Source organism: Oncorhynchus gorbuscha, linkage group LG19, assembly GCF_021184085.1.
Source record: "Oncorhynchus gorbuscha isolate QuinsamMale2020 ecotype Even-year linkage group LG19, OgorEven_v1.0, whole genome shotgun sequence".
In the NCBI taxonomy this organism is placed as follows: domain Eukaryota; kingdom Metazoa; phylum Chordata; class Actinopteri; order Salmoniformes; family Salmonidae; genus Oncorhynchus; species Oncorhynchus gorbuscha.
Window position 1 is genome coordinate 29454085 of NC_060191.1, and position 12290 is coordinate 29466374.

At 41.6% G+C, this 12290-nt stretch overlaps 1 protein-coding gene across 1 annotated transcript in view; it reads left to right on the plus strand.

Moving 5' to 3' along the window:
• Nucleotides 1-11021, plus strand: part of LOC124005866 (2-oxoisovalerate dehydrogenase subunit beta, mitochondrial-like) — a 92597-nt gene extending 81576 nt beyond the window's left edge. Inside the window, exons 10-11 of the mRNA XM_046315492.1 lie at nucleotides 9639-9800; nucleotides 10553-11021. Of these exons, the coding sequence (XP_046171448.1) occupies nucleotides 9639-9779 (141 nt within the window). The 3' untranslated portion in view covers nucleotides 9780-9800; nucleotides 10553-11021. The remainder of the gene's footprint in view (nucleotides 1-9638; nucleotides 9801-10552) is intronic.
• Nucleotides 11022-12290: the final 1269 nt, after the last annotated feature.

Consider the following 12290-nt stretch of genomic DNA (forward strand, 5'->3'; position numbering starts at 1 on the left):
AGGTATCGCCCCAAGCTCCATGTTCTCCTCTGCCAGTTGATGGGTTGAATGGCCACATTCTAGCATGAAACCCTCTTTGGCCAGTTTGGGTATTAATTCATCCATACTGGTCCATCCTTTACCTGCAGAGGTAGATTTGAATCTAAATTGCAAGGAATTCCCCTAAATTTGACCTTCAACAGAATGATCAGAGAATGTGTGATTAATTTTTCCTTCCAGGACGGTGCTTAGTAAGTAATATATTTAAGTACCAGTACACAGGAAGTCTATAATGAACTCTTCTAATCAGTCTCTAAAAGCCTCCAGTGTTGATGAACCCACTAACTGCGGCTGTCTTTGAACCCTCTGAAACCTTTGTTCATCGGCGAACCATGGAAGCAAATAAACAAATACTTTTAAGATCAAAATGGATTTTCCAAGATGTCTTAAAAATATTTAAAAAATAGACCACACCATGTATTACTTGGTAACTCAGTAAAATAAGAACACTGATGGGAAGAAAAATCTATGGACTGCTGTCAACGTCAGAGCGGTGTTGAAATGGCCTATGTAAGACTGACAAAGATACAGTTTAAACGTTGCTGAGAGACTAGGCAGAGGAAAGTACCCCAGCAGTGAGATCTCACTGTTGCTTTCTCATGTACTGCTCCACACAGTGCATTCTGAAAGTATTCAGACCCTGTGACTTTTTCAACATTTTGTTACATTACAGCCTTATCGTAAAATGGATTTAATTGTCTCCCCCCCAACAACATCAATCTACACACAATACCCCATAATGACAAAACAAAAACAGGTTTTAAGAAATGTTTGGAAATGTATTTTTTTTAAATCAGTATTCAATCCTTGGTTGCAACACTCACTACCAAGTTCGAAACTGCCTCTGGAAGCAACGTCAGCACAATAACTGTTCGTCGGGAACTTCATGAAATGGGTTTCCATGGCCCAGCAGCCGCACACAAGCCTAAGATCATCATGCGCAATGCCTATTTTCGGCTGGATTGGTGTAAAGCTTGCCGCCATTGGACTCTGGAGCAGTGGAAACGCGTCCTCTGGAGTGATGAATCACTCTTCACCATCGAGCAATCTAACGGACAAATCTGGGTTTGGCGGATGCCAGGCAAATGCTACCTGCCCCAATGTATCGTGACAAATGTAAAGTTTGGTGGAGGTGGAATAATGATCTGGGGCTGTTTTTCATGGTTTGGGCTAGACCCCTTAGTTCCAGTGAAGGGAAATCTTAACGCTACAGCATTCAATGACATTCTAGATAATTTTGTGCTTCCAAATTTGTGGCAACATTTGGGGTGGCCCTTTCCTGTTTCAGCATGACAATATCCCAGTGCACAGAGAGAGGTCGAGATCGGTGTGGAAGAATCTGACTGGCCTGCACAGAGCCCTGACCTCAACCCCATCAAACACCTTTGGGATTAATTGGAACACCGACTGTGAGCCAGGCCTAATCTCCCAACATCAGTGCCAGACCTCACTAATGCTCTTGTAGGTGAATCCCTCCAGAAAAGTTCCAACATCTAGTGGAAAGCCTTCCCAGAAGAGTGGAGGCTAATATAGTAGCAAATGGGGGACCAAATCCATATTAATGCCATGATTTTGGAATGAGATGTTTGACAAGCAGGTGTCCACATACTTTTAGTAATGTACCATTTAGCCCTATAATTAGGATGCCAAATTCAGGATATTAATAAAACACTTTTACGTTTGGATATTGTCTTGTATTTGCAGGATGGTTGATTGATTTCAAAGTTAGTCTACAAGTTATTACTATGTTGGATTCATGCCTCCATCTCAACCAAAAATCGAATTTGAAGAATAAGACTAAATCAAATCAAACTTTTTTTAAAGTGCATTTAAAGTTTGATTTGATTTAGTGCTATTCTTTAACTTAGATTTTTGTTTGTGAATTATTATTATGAGTGTTGTACTGTGACCCTGGCTAGCCTTAAAAAAATGTTTTGTCTTGTTTGCTTAATATAAGATATTTTAAATGATTTATACTTTTACTTTTGATACTTAAGTACATTTAAAACCCAATACTTTTAGACTTTTATGCAAGTAGTATTTTACTGGGTGACTTACTTTTACTTGAGTCATTATATTTTAAGGTATCTTTACTTTTACTCATATGAAGATTGCATACTATTTCCACCACTGCCAATATCCTGATAAAAATAAATATCCTATAAATCATATTGGCTACACATGGTCTGTCTGCAAGGAACTTGAAACGTTGTATGAACTATTAACTTGGTCCAGGCCGAAGCTTGTGCTAGCAAACTTACAACATGATATAAAATGTTCTGGGTGCTCAGTTTCCCACGCCAGTGAGCTCCTGACACACAGCTGTAGGCTATTTGCGCAAGCGATAAGAAGTAATCAGGTAGGCCTATTTAATGAAGTTTCCATCGATCAGAGCATGACATTTTCTTCCCCTTTCATGCTGAGTGGTTATCAAAAGGGAGAGCCCTGGAAAGATTTTTCAAATAGGCTTCATTGATGAACTATTGTCATTCTCAATGGATGTAAAAACAGACTTTGTTTACTTGCTGTTAGAGGCGAAGAAAAAAAATTACTTTGAGAAGCCTCACGGTGATGGTGAGTTAAGACAATCAGAAATGGTGTCAGATCTCCAGATCTGGGCACATTTATAGGCCTACATTTGCTTCCAGGCAAGGTAGCCGTGGCCTACTTCTATACGTAGTCAGGTGCGTTTCCTTTCTCAAGATTGACAGGAGCGCACCAAACAAAAGAGGATTAATAAATTGATAAGTCATAAATGGAATGAAATGAACCAAAACCTATTAATCACAAGTGTAGCCTAGGTTGTGCTCGCTGCAAACAGTGTCCACTCCTACAATGAGAACAGTACGACTGTCATAATATATTGCATTAACAGAAATGACCATAACCAAACAAACATTGTAGATTAGAAATTATGGGAATTTACTGTAAATGTAGGCTTACTGCTGGTGTGCAATCCCCACGGCCTCTGCAAGGGATTAGTCCACTTAGACAGTTGTGAATCAGACGAGGTGTCTTGTGTGCCATTAGAAATATATATATAGAGATATTACACACACATATACAGTGCATTTGGAAAATAGTCAAACCCCTTGACTTTTTCCACATTTTATGTAACAGCTGTAACAGCCGTGTTAAATATATATATATTTATTTTTCATCGATCTACACACAATAGCCCATAATGACAATCAAAGACAGTTGTTGGTTTTTTTTGTGCAAATTTAGTGCAAACTTGTGAAAATGTCATTTCAGTTTTATTTTTTATAAGTATTCACTCCCCTTACTCAGTGCTTTTTTGAAGCACCTTTGGCAGCGATTACAGCCAGCCTTCTTGGGTATAACGCTACAAGCCTGGCACACCTGTATTTGGGGAGTTTCTGCCATTCTTCTCTGCAGATCCTCTCAAGCTCTGTCAAGTTGGATGGGGAGCGTCACTGCACAGCTATTTTCAGGTCTCTCCAGAAATGTTTGATTGGGTTCAAGTCTCGGCCACTCAAGGACACTGTTATTGACTATTTGTTTATCCCATGTGTAACTCTGGGATTGTTTTTGTCGCACTGCTTTGCTTTATCTTGGCCAGTTCGCAGTTGTAAATGAGAACTTGTTCTCAACTGGCCTACCTGGTTAAATAAAGGTGGTGGGGGGACTTGTCTCAAGGACAGATACATGTCCCGAAGCCACTCCTGCGTTGTCTTGGCTGTGTGCATAGGGTTGTTGTTCAGAGCGCTCTGGAGCATGTTTTCATCAAGGTACTCCGTACTTTGCTCTGTTCATCTTTGCCTCAATCCTTGCTAGTCAATTCAATTCAATTTCAATTCAAGGGCTTTATTGGCATGGGAAACAGTCTCCCATTCCCTGCCACTGAAAAACATCCCCACAGCATGATGCTGCCACCACCGTGCTTCACCGTAGGGGTGGTGCCAGGTTTCCTCCGGACGTGACTCTTGGTATACAGTTCAATCTTGGTTTCATCAGACCAGAAAATCTTGTTCCTCATGGTCAGAATCTTTGGGTGCCTTTTGGCAAACTTCAAGCTGGCTCTCATGTGCCTTTTTTTACTGAGGAGTGGCTTCTGTCTGGACACTACCATAAAGGCCTGGCTGGTGGAGTGCTGCAGAGATGGTTGTCTTTCTGGAAGGTTCTCCCATCTCCACTGAGGAACTCTAGAGCTCTGTCAGAGTGACCATCGGGTTCTTGGTCACCTCCCCGACTAAGCCCCTTCTCCCCCGTTTGCTCAGTTTGGCCGGACAGCTCTGGTAGCCTTCCCCAAATCTGTGCCACATCACAATCCTGTCTCTGAGCTCTACGGACAATTCCTTCGACCTCGTGGTTTGGTTTTTGCTCTGACATGCGCTGTCAATTGTGGGACCTTATATAGACAGGTGTGTGCCTTTCCCAGTCATGTCCAATTGAATTTACCACATGTGGACTCCAATCAAGTTGTAGAAACATCTCAAGGATGATCAATGGAAACCGGATGCACCTGAGCTCAATGTCGAGTCTCATTTACATAAGCATTCTGACTCTTTAACATAAGGTATTTGTTTTTTAGATTTAATAAATGTGCAAGCATTTCTAAAAGCCTGTTTTCGCTTTTGTCTATGGGGTATTGTGTTTAGATTGCTGATTTTATCCATTTAGAATAAGGCTGTAACGTAACAAAATGTAGAAAAAGTCAAGGGGTCTGAATACTTCCCGAAGGCACGAAAGTTTTACCCTAATTTCAATGTTTACAATGCTGGTTCAAATGAGATCAAAACAGAACTGGTTGATTACTTATTTCAAATCCAATGTATTTTCCACGTTGATTCCAAGTCACAATACGGATTCAGCTAGTGTGTGCCCAGAGGGCAGTGTGTGATTTGTCATTGTTGGCCGTCCCATTTGGTAATATTGGAATTATCCAATAGTGACTGAATTCCGCAATCTGTGGCTGTCGCTGACAAACTTTTTCTGTGTGACAGGAGACAAAAATGCGCAACTGCAAATCTAAACCTCCGCCGGTTGGTATTTTACATTTTTCTATATTGCCTCCACGGGAGATGCAGTCCATAGTTTATTCTGCCATTTTCTCATATTTCTATGCAGACATTTAAGTCAGATTGCGTATAATGATGTGTTTTCTCTAAAGATAAACAGCGATTTGATTGAAATCGGAGTTCTGTTGCACATCATCATTTAGCTGTGGTGACAAGCAACCAGACGGCTTTCTTCTTGCTTCCAGTAAGTAAATGTATTTCGAGGAGATTACAGTTAGGAATCTTACAGGAAAAAAAGCCTTTCGTACTGTCTTTCTGTCTGCCTGTGGATCATAGACTGTCTCATGAGACGTTCTCCCTTAATGCTGTGTGCACTCTAGAGACACGGAGGGTCCTCTATCGTGACAGTAAATTGGGAGAGATGGACTAGGCTACATGGCCTATGCTAAATGTTTCCATTCTTTCAAAAAGTCTAACAGGATTTATCACACTTCTGATGTAACTCTACAAAAATGCAGGCCTGACCAGACTCATCTAATTTGTTTTATCTCCGTGATTAAGTGTGCTGTCAATCCTGTCACTGAAGTCCACTGCAGGCCCCCTCCAGCTGCCACACAAGTGTCTGACTGTTACACTCCTAGACTCCACTGAGCAACAAGACAAGGAAACCTGGTCAAAGAATATAATTAGTCGCAGCTCAATGTTTTTTATTTTCCTTAGCCACTGCCAGACATTGTGAGTGTCCTTTCTGAGAGTTCTGCATCAAGGAAGTCAACCACCTTCCAAGTGTTGAAGAGCTATTCAAGTTCTTTAGGACTTTGAAAACTGTAATTTTGTACTTATAAGATTTTGACCTTAGAGGCTAAATTGATTCATGTTCTTGCCTCAACTAGGTGCAATAGGGGGAATATAGATATTTGACTATAGAATATGTGAACTTATGGTCTTCTACATACAATGCATCATGTCCAGTCTCCCAGCTCTGCCCTAGACTGTTGGAGAGGACAGAAGGCGTTCTCCACGGAAACCGTTTGGCCCACTTGGCCATGGAGTGGCAGGCGGGGTGGGGTTGGATGGGGAGGGGATGCTGGCTGGCACTAACTGCTGGCATCCTTTTAAAGCTAATCACCACTAATTAGCGAGGCAGAGCGGGGCTGCCTGTAGTGGGCTGAGTAAAGACACCCCCAACCCCCCTTTGATACACTACAGTGGGCCATAAGCCTTACAAACGAGCCCATCGTTTTCCCTGTACGTTGTAAAACATGTCAAATTGCTTGTAACACTGATGTATGAACTTTGTTGTACCACTGTGGTAATAATGTATACTGCGTATGTATTCCCGTCGCGTGGTACAGTAAACTCTAATGACCCAGAGGACCCTTTTGTCCGCCTGCCAATTCCTTTTTAACATATCAAAGCAACCTGAGACATGCCGCTGCTGGCAATGCTAAAGCTATATCTGTAAATTAGACCCGGCGGGCCTGGCATGATACTGGGGACGTGGAGCCGACACGCATCTACAGGCTCTCTGTTGTTTTTACAGCCCATGAAATAAGGAGACACACAAAGGCTTTCTCATGGAGCCTGACTTTCTTCTGAACCCTGCCAGATGTTTTGGAGGAGATGGAACAACATATTACTGCAGAACCATGCAAACACAACACGATGTCCACAGAGTAGGGCTAGCCTTAGTTTAGCTAGGGGTCTGCAGAATCTGTTCTAAAAGCCCAACGACTCCCTACTCGTCTTTGTCTCAGTTTTCAAGTTTGTGACTGATTTTTGTCTTGTGTAGGTATGATTGGGTGAGCTGTGAGCACACATCACATACACATTTTAAGAGGGTGTGTGAATGTGTGGTGTGTCTCTCTCTCTCTGTGTGAATGCTAGTTACTAAGACCCTATGGTTAATTTGGCTCAGCGATGGCTCTCCTCTATTGGCCCCTCCATTGCTTTCAGATGCTGTGAGAGGAGGTCAAAAGCCAATAGAGACATAAGTGATGGCTTGTTTACCAGCGCTGCCAAAACACAAAGCTTTGCGCGTTGGCCAACTCTGAGCTGTGATTTGAAATAAGCCATTTGTCTCCAACTTTTAAGGATGGTGGTAGTGAAGCTGGTAGTAATGTTCCAGTGAATAATTTCCAGTCTTACTGTGGCTACAGCCATGACAGTGAAACTGATTCCCCTCCACTGTCTCTCTGTCAAGCACAAGAGCAGGGGCCTGGAGTTTTTCCTGGTGTTAGGTATTTTATCAGGATCCCCATTCGCTGTTGAAAAAGCAGCAGCTACTCTTCCTGGGGTCGACACTAAACATGAAACACTAGATAATGCAGAGCATTAATAGACAAGGACACAACTACATAAATTTTTTCTTGGAAAGGCACACGTAACCTATGTAACAGTGCATACACAAACTGTCTAGGTCAAACAGGGGAGAGGCGTTGTGCCGTGAGGTGTTGCTTTATCTGTTTTTTGAAACCAGCTTTGCTGGGCTCTGTTCTGGGCTGGCTGCAGCTTTAACTACAGTTGAAGTCGGAAATTTACATACACTTAGGTTGGAGTCATTAAAACTCGTTTTTCAACCACTCCGCAAATTTCTTGTTAACAAACTATAGTTTTGGCAAGTCGTTTAGGACATCTACATCTACGTAATTTTTGTTTACAGACAGATTATTTCACTTATAATTCACTGTATCACAATTCCAGTGGGTAGGAAGTTTACATACACTAAGTTGACTGTGCCTTTAAACACTTTGGACAATTCCAGAAAATGTCATGGCTTTAGAAGCTTTGGATAGACTAATTGACATTGTTTCAGTCAATTGGAGGTGCACCTGTGGATGTATTTCTAGGCCTATCTTCAAACTCAGCGCCTCTTTGCTTGACGTCATGGGGAAAGCAAAAGAAATCAGCCAAGACCTCAGAAAAACAATTGTAAACCACAAGTCTGGTTCATCCTTAGGAGCAGTCGTCATACCGCTCAGGGAGGAGATACGTTCTGTCTCCTAGAGAGGAACGTGCTTTTGTGTGAAAAGTACAAATCAATCCCAGAACAACAGCAAAGGATCTTGTTAAGATCCCGGAAGAAACGGGTTCAAATTTATCTATATCCACAGTAAACCGAGTCCTATATCGACATAACCTTAAAGGCCGCTCAGCAAAAAAGAAGCCACTGCTCCAAAACCGCCATAAAAAAGACCGACTACGGTTTGCAACTGCACATGGAGACAAAAAACATACTTTTTGGAGAAATGTCCTCTGGTCTGATGAAACAAAAAATGTACTGTTTGGCCATAATGACCATCGTTATGTTTGGAGGAAAAAAGGGGAGGCTTGCAAGCCGAAGAACACCATCCCAACCATGAAGCACGGGGGGTGGCAGCATCATGTTTTGGGGGTGCTTTGCTGCAGGAGGTACTTGTGTACTTTTTTTTAAAGATGGCATAATGAGGCAGAATAATTACGTGGATATATTGAAGCAACATCTCAAGACCAAGTTAAAGCTTGGTTGCAAATGGGTCTTCCTAATGGACAATGACCCCAAGCATACTTCCAAAGTTGTGGCAAAATGGCTTAAGGACAACAAAGTCAAGGTATTCGAGTGGCCATCACAAAGCCCTGACCTCAATCAATCCTATATAGAATATGTGTGCAGAACTGAAAAAGTGTGTGCAAGTAAGGAGGCCTACAAACCTGACTCAGATACATCAGCTCTGTCAGGAGGAATGGGACAAAATTCACCCAACTTATTTTGGGATGCTTGTGGAAGGCTACCCAAAACATTTGACCAGTTTGACGTTTGAATTTAAAGGCAATGCTACCAAATACTAATTGTATGTAAACTTCTGACCTGTTGGGAATGTGATGAAAGAAATAAAAGCTGAAATAAATCACTCTCTACTATTATTCTGACATTTCATATTCTTAAAATAAAGTGGTGATCCTAACTGACCTAAAACAGGGAACTTTTACTGGGATTAAATGTCAGGAACTGTGAAAAACTTATTTTAAATGTATTTGGTTACGGTGTATGTAAACCTCCGACTTCAACTGTAGGTCTTTCCTTGCAGCACTGGACCACACGACTGGACAATAATCAAGATTAGACCAAACTAGAGCCTGCAGAACTTGCTTTTTGGAGTGTGGTGTCTAAAAAACAGATCATCTCTTTATTACGGACAGACCTCTCCCCATCTTTTATGTTTTGACCATGATAGTTTCCAATCTAAGGTAACATCAAGATATTTGGTCTCCTCAACTTGTTCAACAGCCACACAATTCATTACCAGATTCAGCTGAGGTCTAGAACATAGAGAATGTGGTCATGAAAAACTCTGGCCTCGTGTGTACCGCAAAGTCAGGTAAAGAGTTGCATTTACTGGGTCATGTTTAGGCACAAGAAGGATAGAAACCTAGTAAAACGGGGACGTACTATTTCAACTTGTCTGACTAGAAATACTTCTGAATTTCCTCTTGCTGCTTTTTTTCGACGTATGGCCTATTGAACACGACTTGTTGCGATTACCCACACACCTGCAGAGCCTGTCATCCATGTCAAGAGGGATGTAATGTGACTGCTGAGAGAGAGTGAAACTGACCACGTCCCTGTTGTGTCCACAGGAGGAGTGCTTCCTCAACCTAGAGGCGCCCATCGCTAGAGTCTGCGGCTACGACACTCCCTTCCCTCACATCTTCGAACCCTTCTACATCCCAGACAAGTGGAAATGCTTTGATGCTGTCAAGAAGTTGATCAGCTACTGATCTACAACTACGGATCCCCAGGTGAGTACCATGTTTGAAGTTCTCTGGGGTTTGTAGTTTTTAACTGTGCAGCTTTTTGATTTTTTTCTTTTATCTGATCAATATTCAAGACCATATGTTCACCTCCAACCACTTTTTAACATGGATTGATAAAGAACAATGAAGATTATATCAGAAGCTCAGTTATGCATTCAGGAGTCGCAATGTTCTAGAACGTTGCCAATAGAAATGTATTTTGTAGAGCTGACATGATTCCATTTTTGACACGACTGAGGAACACGCCTGTTCTGCATGATATATTTCTATCTGAAAAATCAATCATTACACCCCACTGAACGCAATCCTGATCTCTGTGCTCCTTGCAATTGTCCTCAAACATCTCACTATGGCTGACTGACAACCCATCTAGATTTAATGATTATGGTTCATGTCTCCGATTTAACTTGTGTAGCTCCATGCTGTTATTTTATAGTTTGTGTATTGCAAACGATTATCTATACATGTGGCAGAATTGATGAGTAATTCACTTTGAAATGGAGAGTGCTGTTGTCATTCGCCTCGATCGGCTGTGTTTAATCCTTTTTTTAATTGCCTGTGTCGTTTTGAGCACCATGTTGTAAAAACGAGCCTGGAAAGAAGTCAATAAAGGGATGGTAAATTGAATTTGACAGTGGTCAACCCCCGCCTTTCTCTCACTCTCTCTCCCTCTGCTATGTCAAGTAAGATATCCGGACTGAAGTACTGAACCTTTCTCTTCTCATTATTCTTCCCAGAGCCACCTCTCGGAGGACCAAGACTCCGAGCTCTCTCTCTCTCTCCATTGTTCTCACCAATGAACATCATGCAGAAAAATACACGTTGTCGGCCATCCAATCAGGAAGCAGCATCCAGATGGAGCTCTTGGCCCTCCCTGTGCAAGCACAGACTGTTACTTCTGGTTTAGTGAACGTTTTCTGTAAATGGGGAATAGGTGTCCTCTTGGTCGACTCTCTTACTATGTTTTCTAGCTTCCATGGTAAAACAGATCCACACAGACAGTTTCAGTAAGTGTTATTCTATAGGAACTGACTGTTAGAATAGTTGAATGTGTGTCTGCCTCAGTCTTCCCCGTTTTAATTTTACTCTTTGAATGACTCTTTGCCTTTCTAATCTTAGTTTTGTTTGACATCAAGTTGACTGTACTAAAAATAATGGACCTGTGTTTTTTTTAAATGAAAATAAACGAATTGACCTTTGGCCTCATTATATTTGACAGTACTTTAAAGGGGCAATCTGAAGTAACTACATCCATTTTTTAAAACTTATAAATTAATGATATGTACCCATTGATTCTTGAAGAATATATCTTGTAAATGTCTCATGAGTTCAACTGTCATAACCCATCAAAACCCACAATATAAGCTTATTTTACTCCAATGTTTGTAAACACAGTCAATGTAAACAGACACTGTATAGACTTCAACATGGTTACTATAATTTTTATATAATGGTCCTTGCATCCATAGCTCTATGAATTTGAGTTGTTACATTTCCCCCACCCCATCCCTCAGCTTTTTGGCAAACCAGTGACGGGGAGTGTTTCACCTGCTCATTGCCACTTTTTAAATGTCTTGATGGTTTTCATAGCTGAGATGGTGAAGTCTTTATATACTGGTCAGTCACCTTTATGATGAAGCTATGGAGGTGACCTTTGAGAATATTTGAGTAAGCTCTACTGAATCTGTTGTGGAATACCTCATCTGCGTTGTGCTCATTAGGGCAAAGTCCAAACAGTCCCTCCCTGTTTCAATCCACGTTCTTACACTTGGTGCCTAATGAACACAACCCTGATAAATGATAGTCAACATGAGTGCGGCCGATTGATACAGAAAAGGATGACTGAATCACATCCCGGGGCAAAGTGTGTGTCACCACATGTTCTGTCTAATGCCTTCAGGCACCCTATCAATCTCCCTCTCTGATGTCCCAGCACTCCAGCCAGATGCACACATGAAAAGAGACCTTAAAAAGACTCATAGGGAGCATAGACAGCCTGATCCACTTTAATCAACATACCACAGCTCAGACCCTGAGATGAGAGATGAGCTTTAATGGGGCTTCAAGGAGGCCTATGGGATTTTGATGGTGGAACAGTCTCACAGATAGACATGTCATCGTTATTAGGGTATCTGAACTCGGCAAAAAAAAAGAAATATCCCTTTTTCAGGACCCTGTCTTTCAAAGATAATTCGTAAAATCCAAATAACTTCACAGATCTTCATTGTAAAGGGTTTAAACACTTTCCCATACTTGTTCAATGAACCATAAGCAATTAATGAACATGCACCTGTGGAACAGTCGTTAAGACACTAACAGCTTACAGATGGTAGGCAATTAAGGTCACAGCTCTGAAAACTTACGAAACTAAAGAGGCCTTTCTTCTGACTCCGAAAGACACCAAAATAAAGATGCCCAGGGTCCCTGCTCATCTGCGTGAACATGCTTTAGGCATGCTGCAAGGAGGCATGGGGA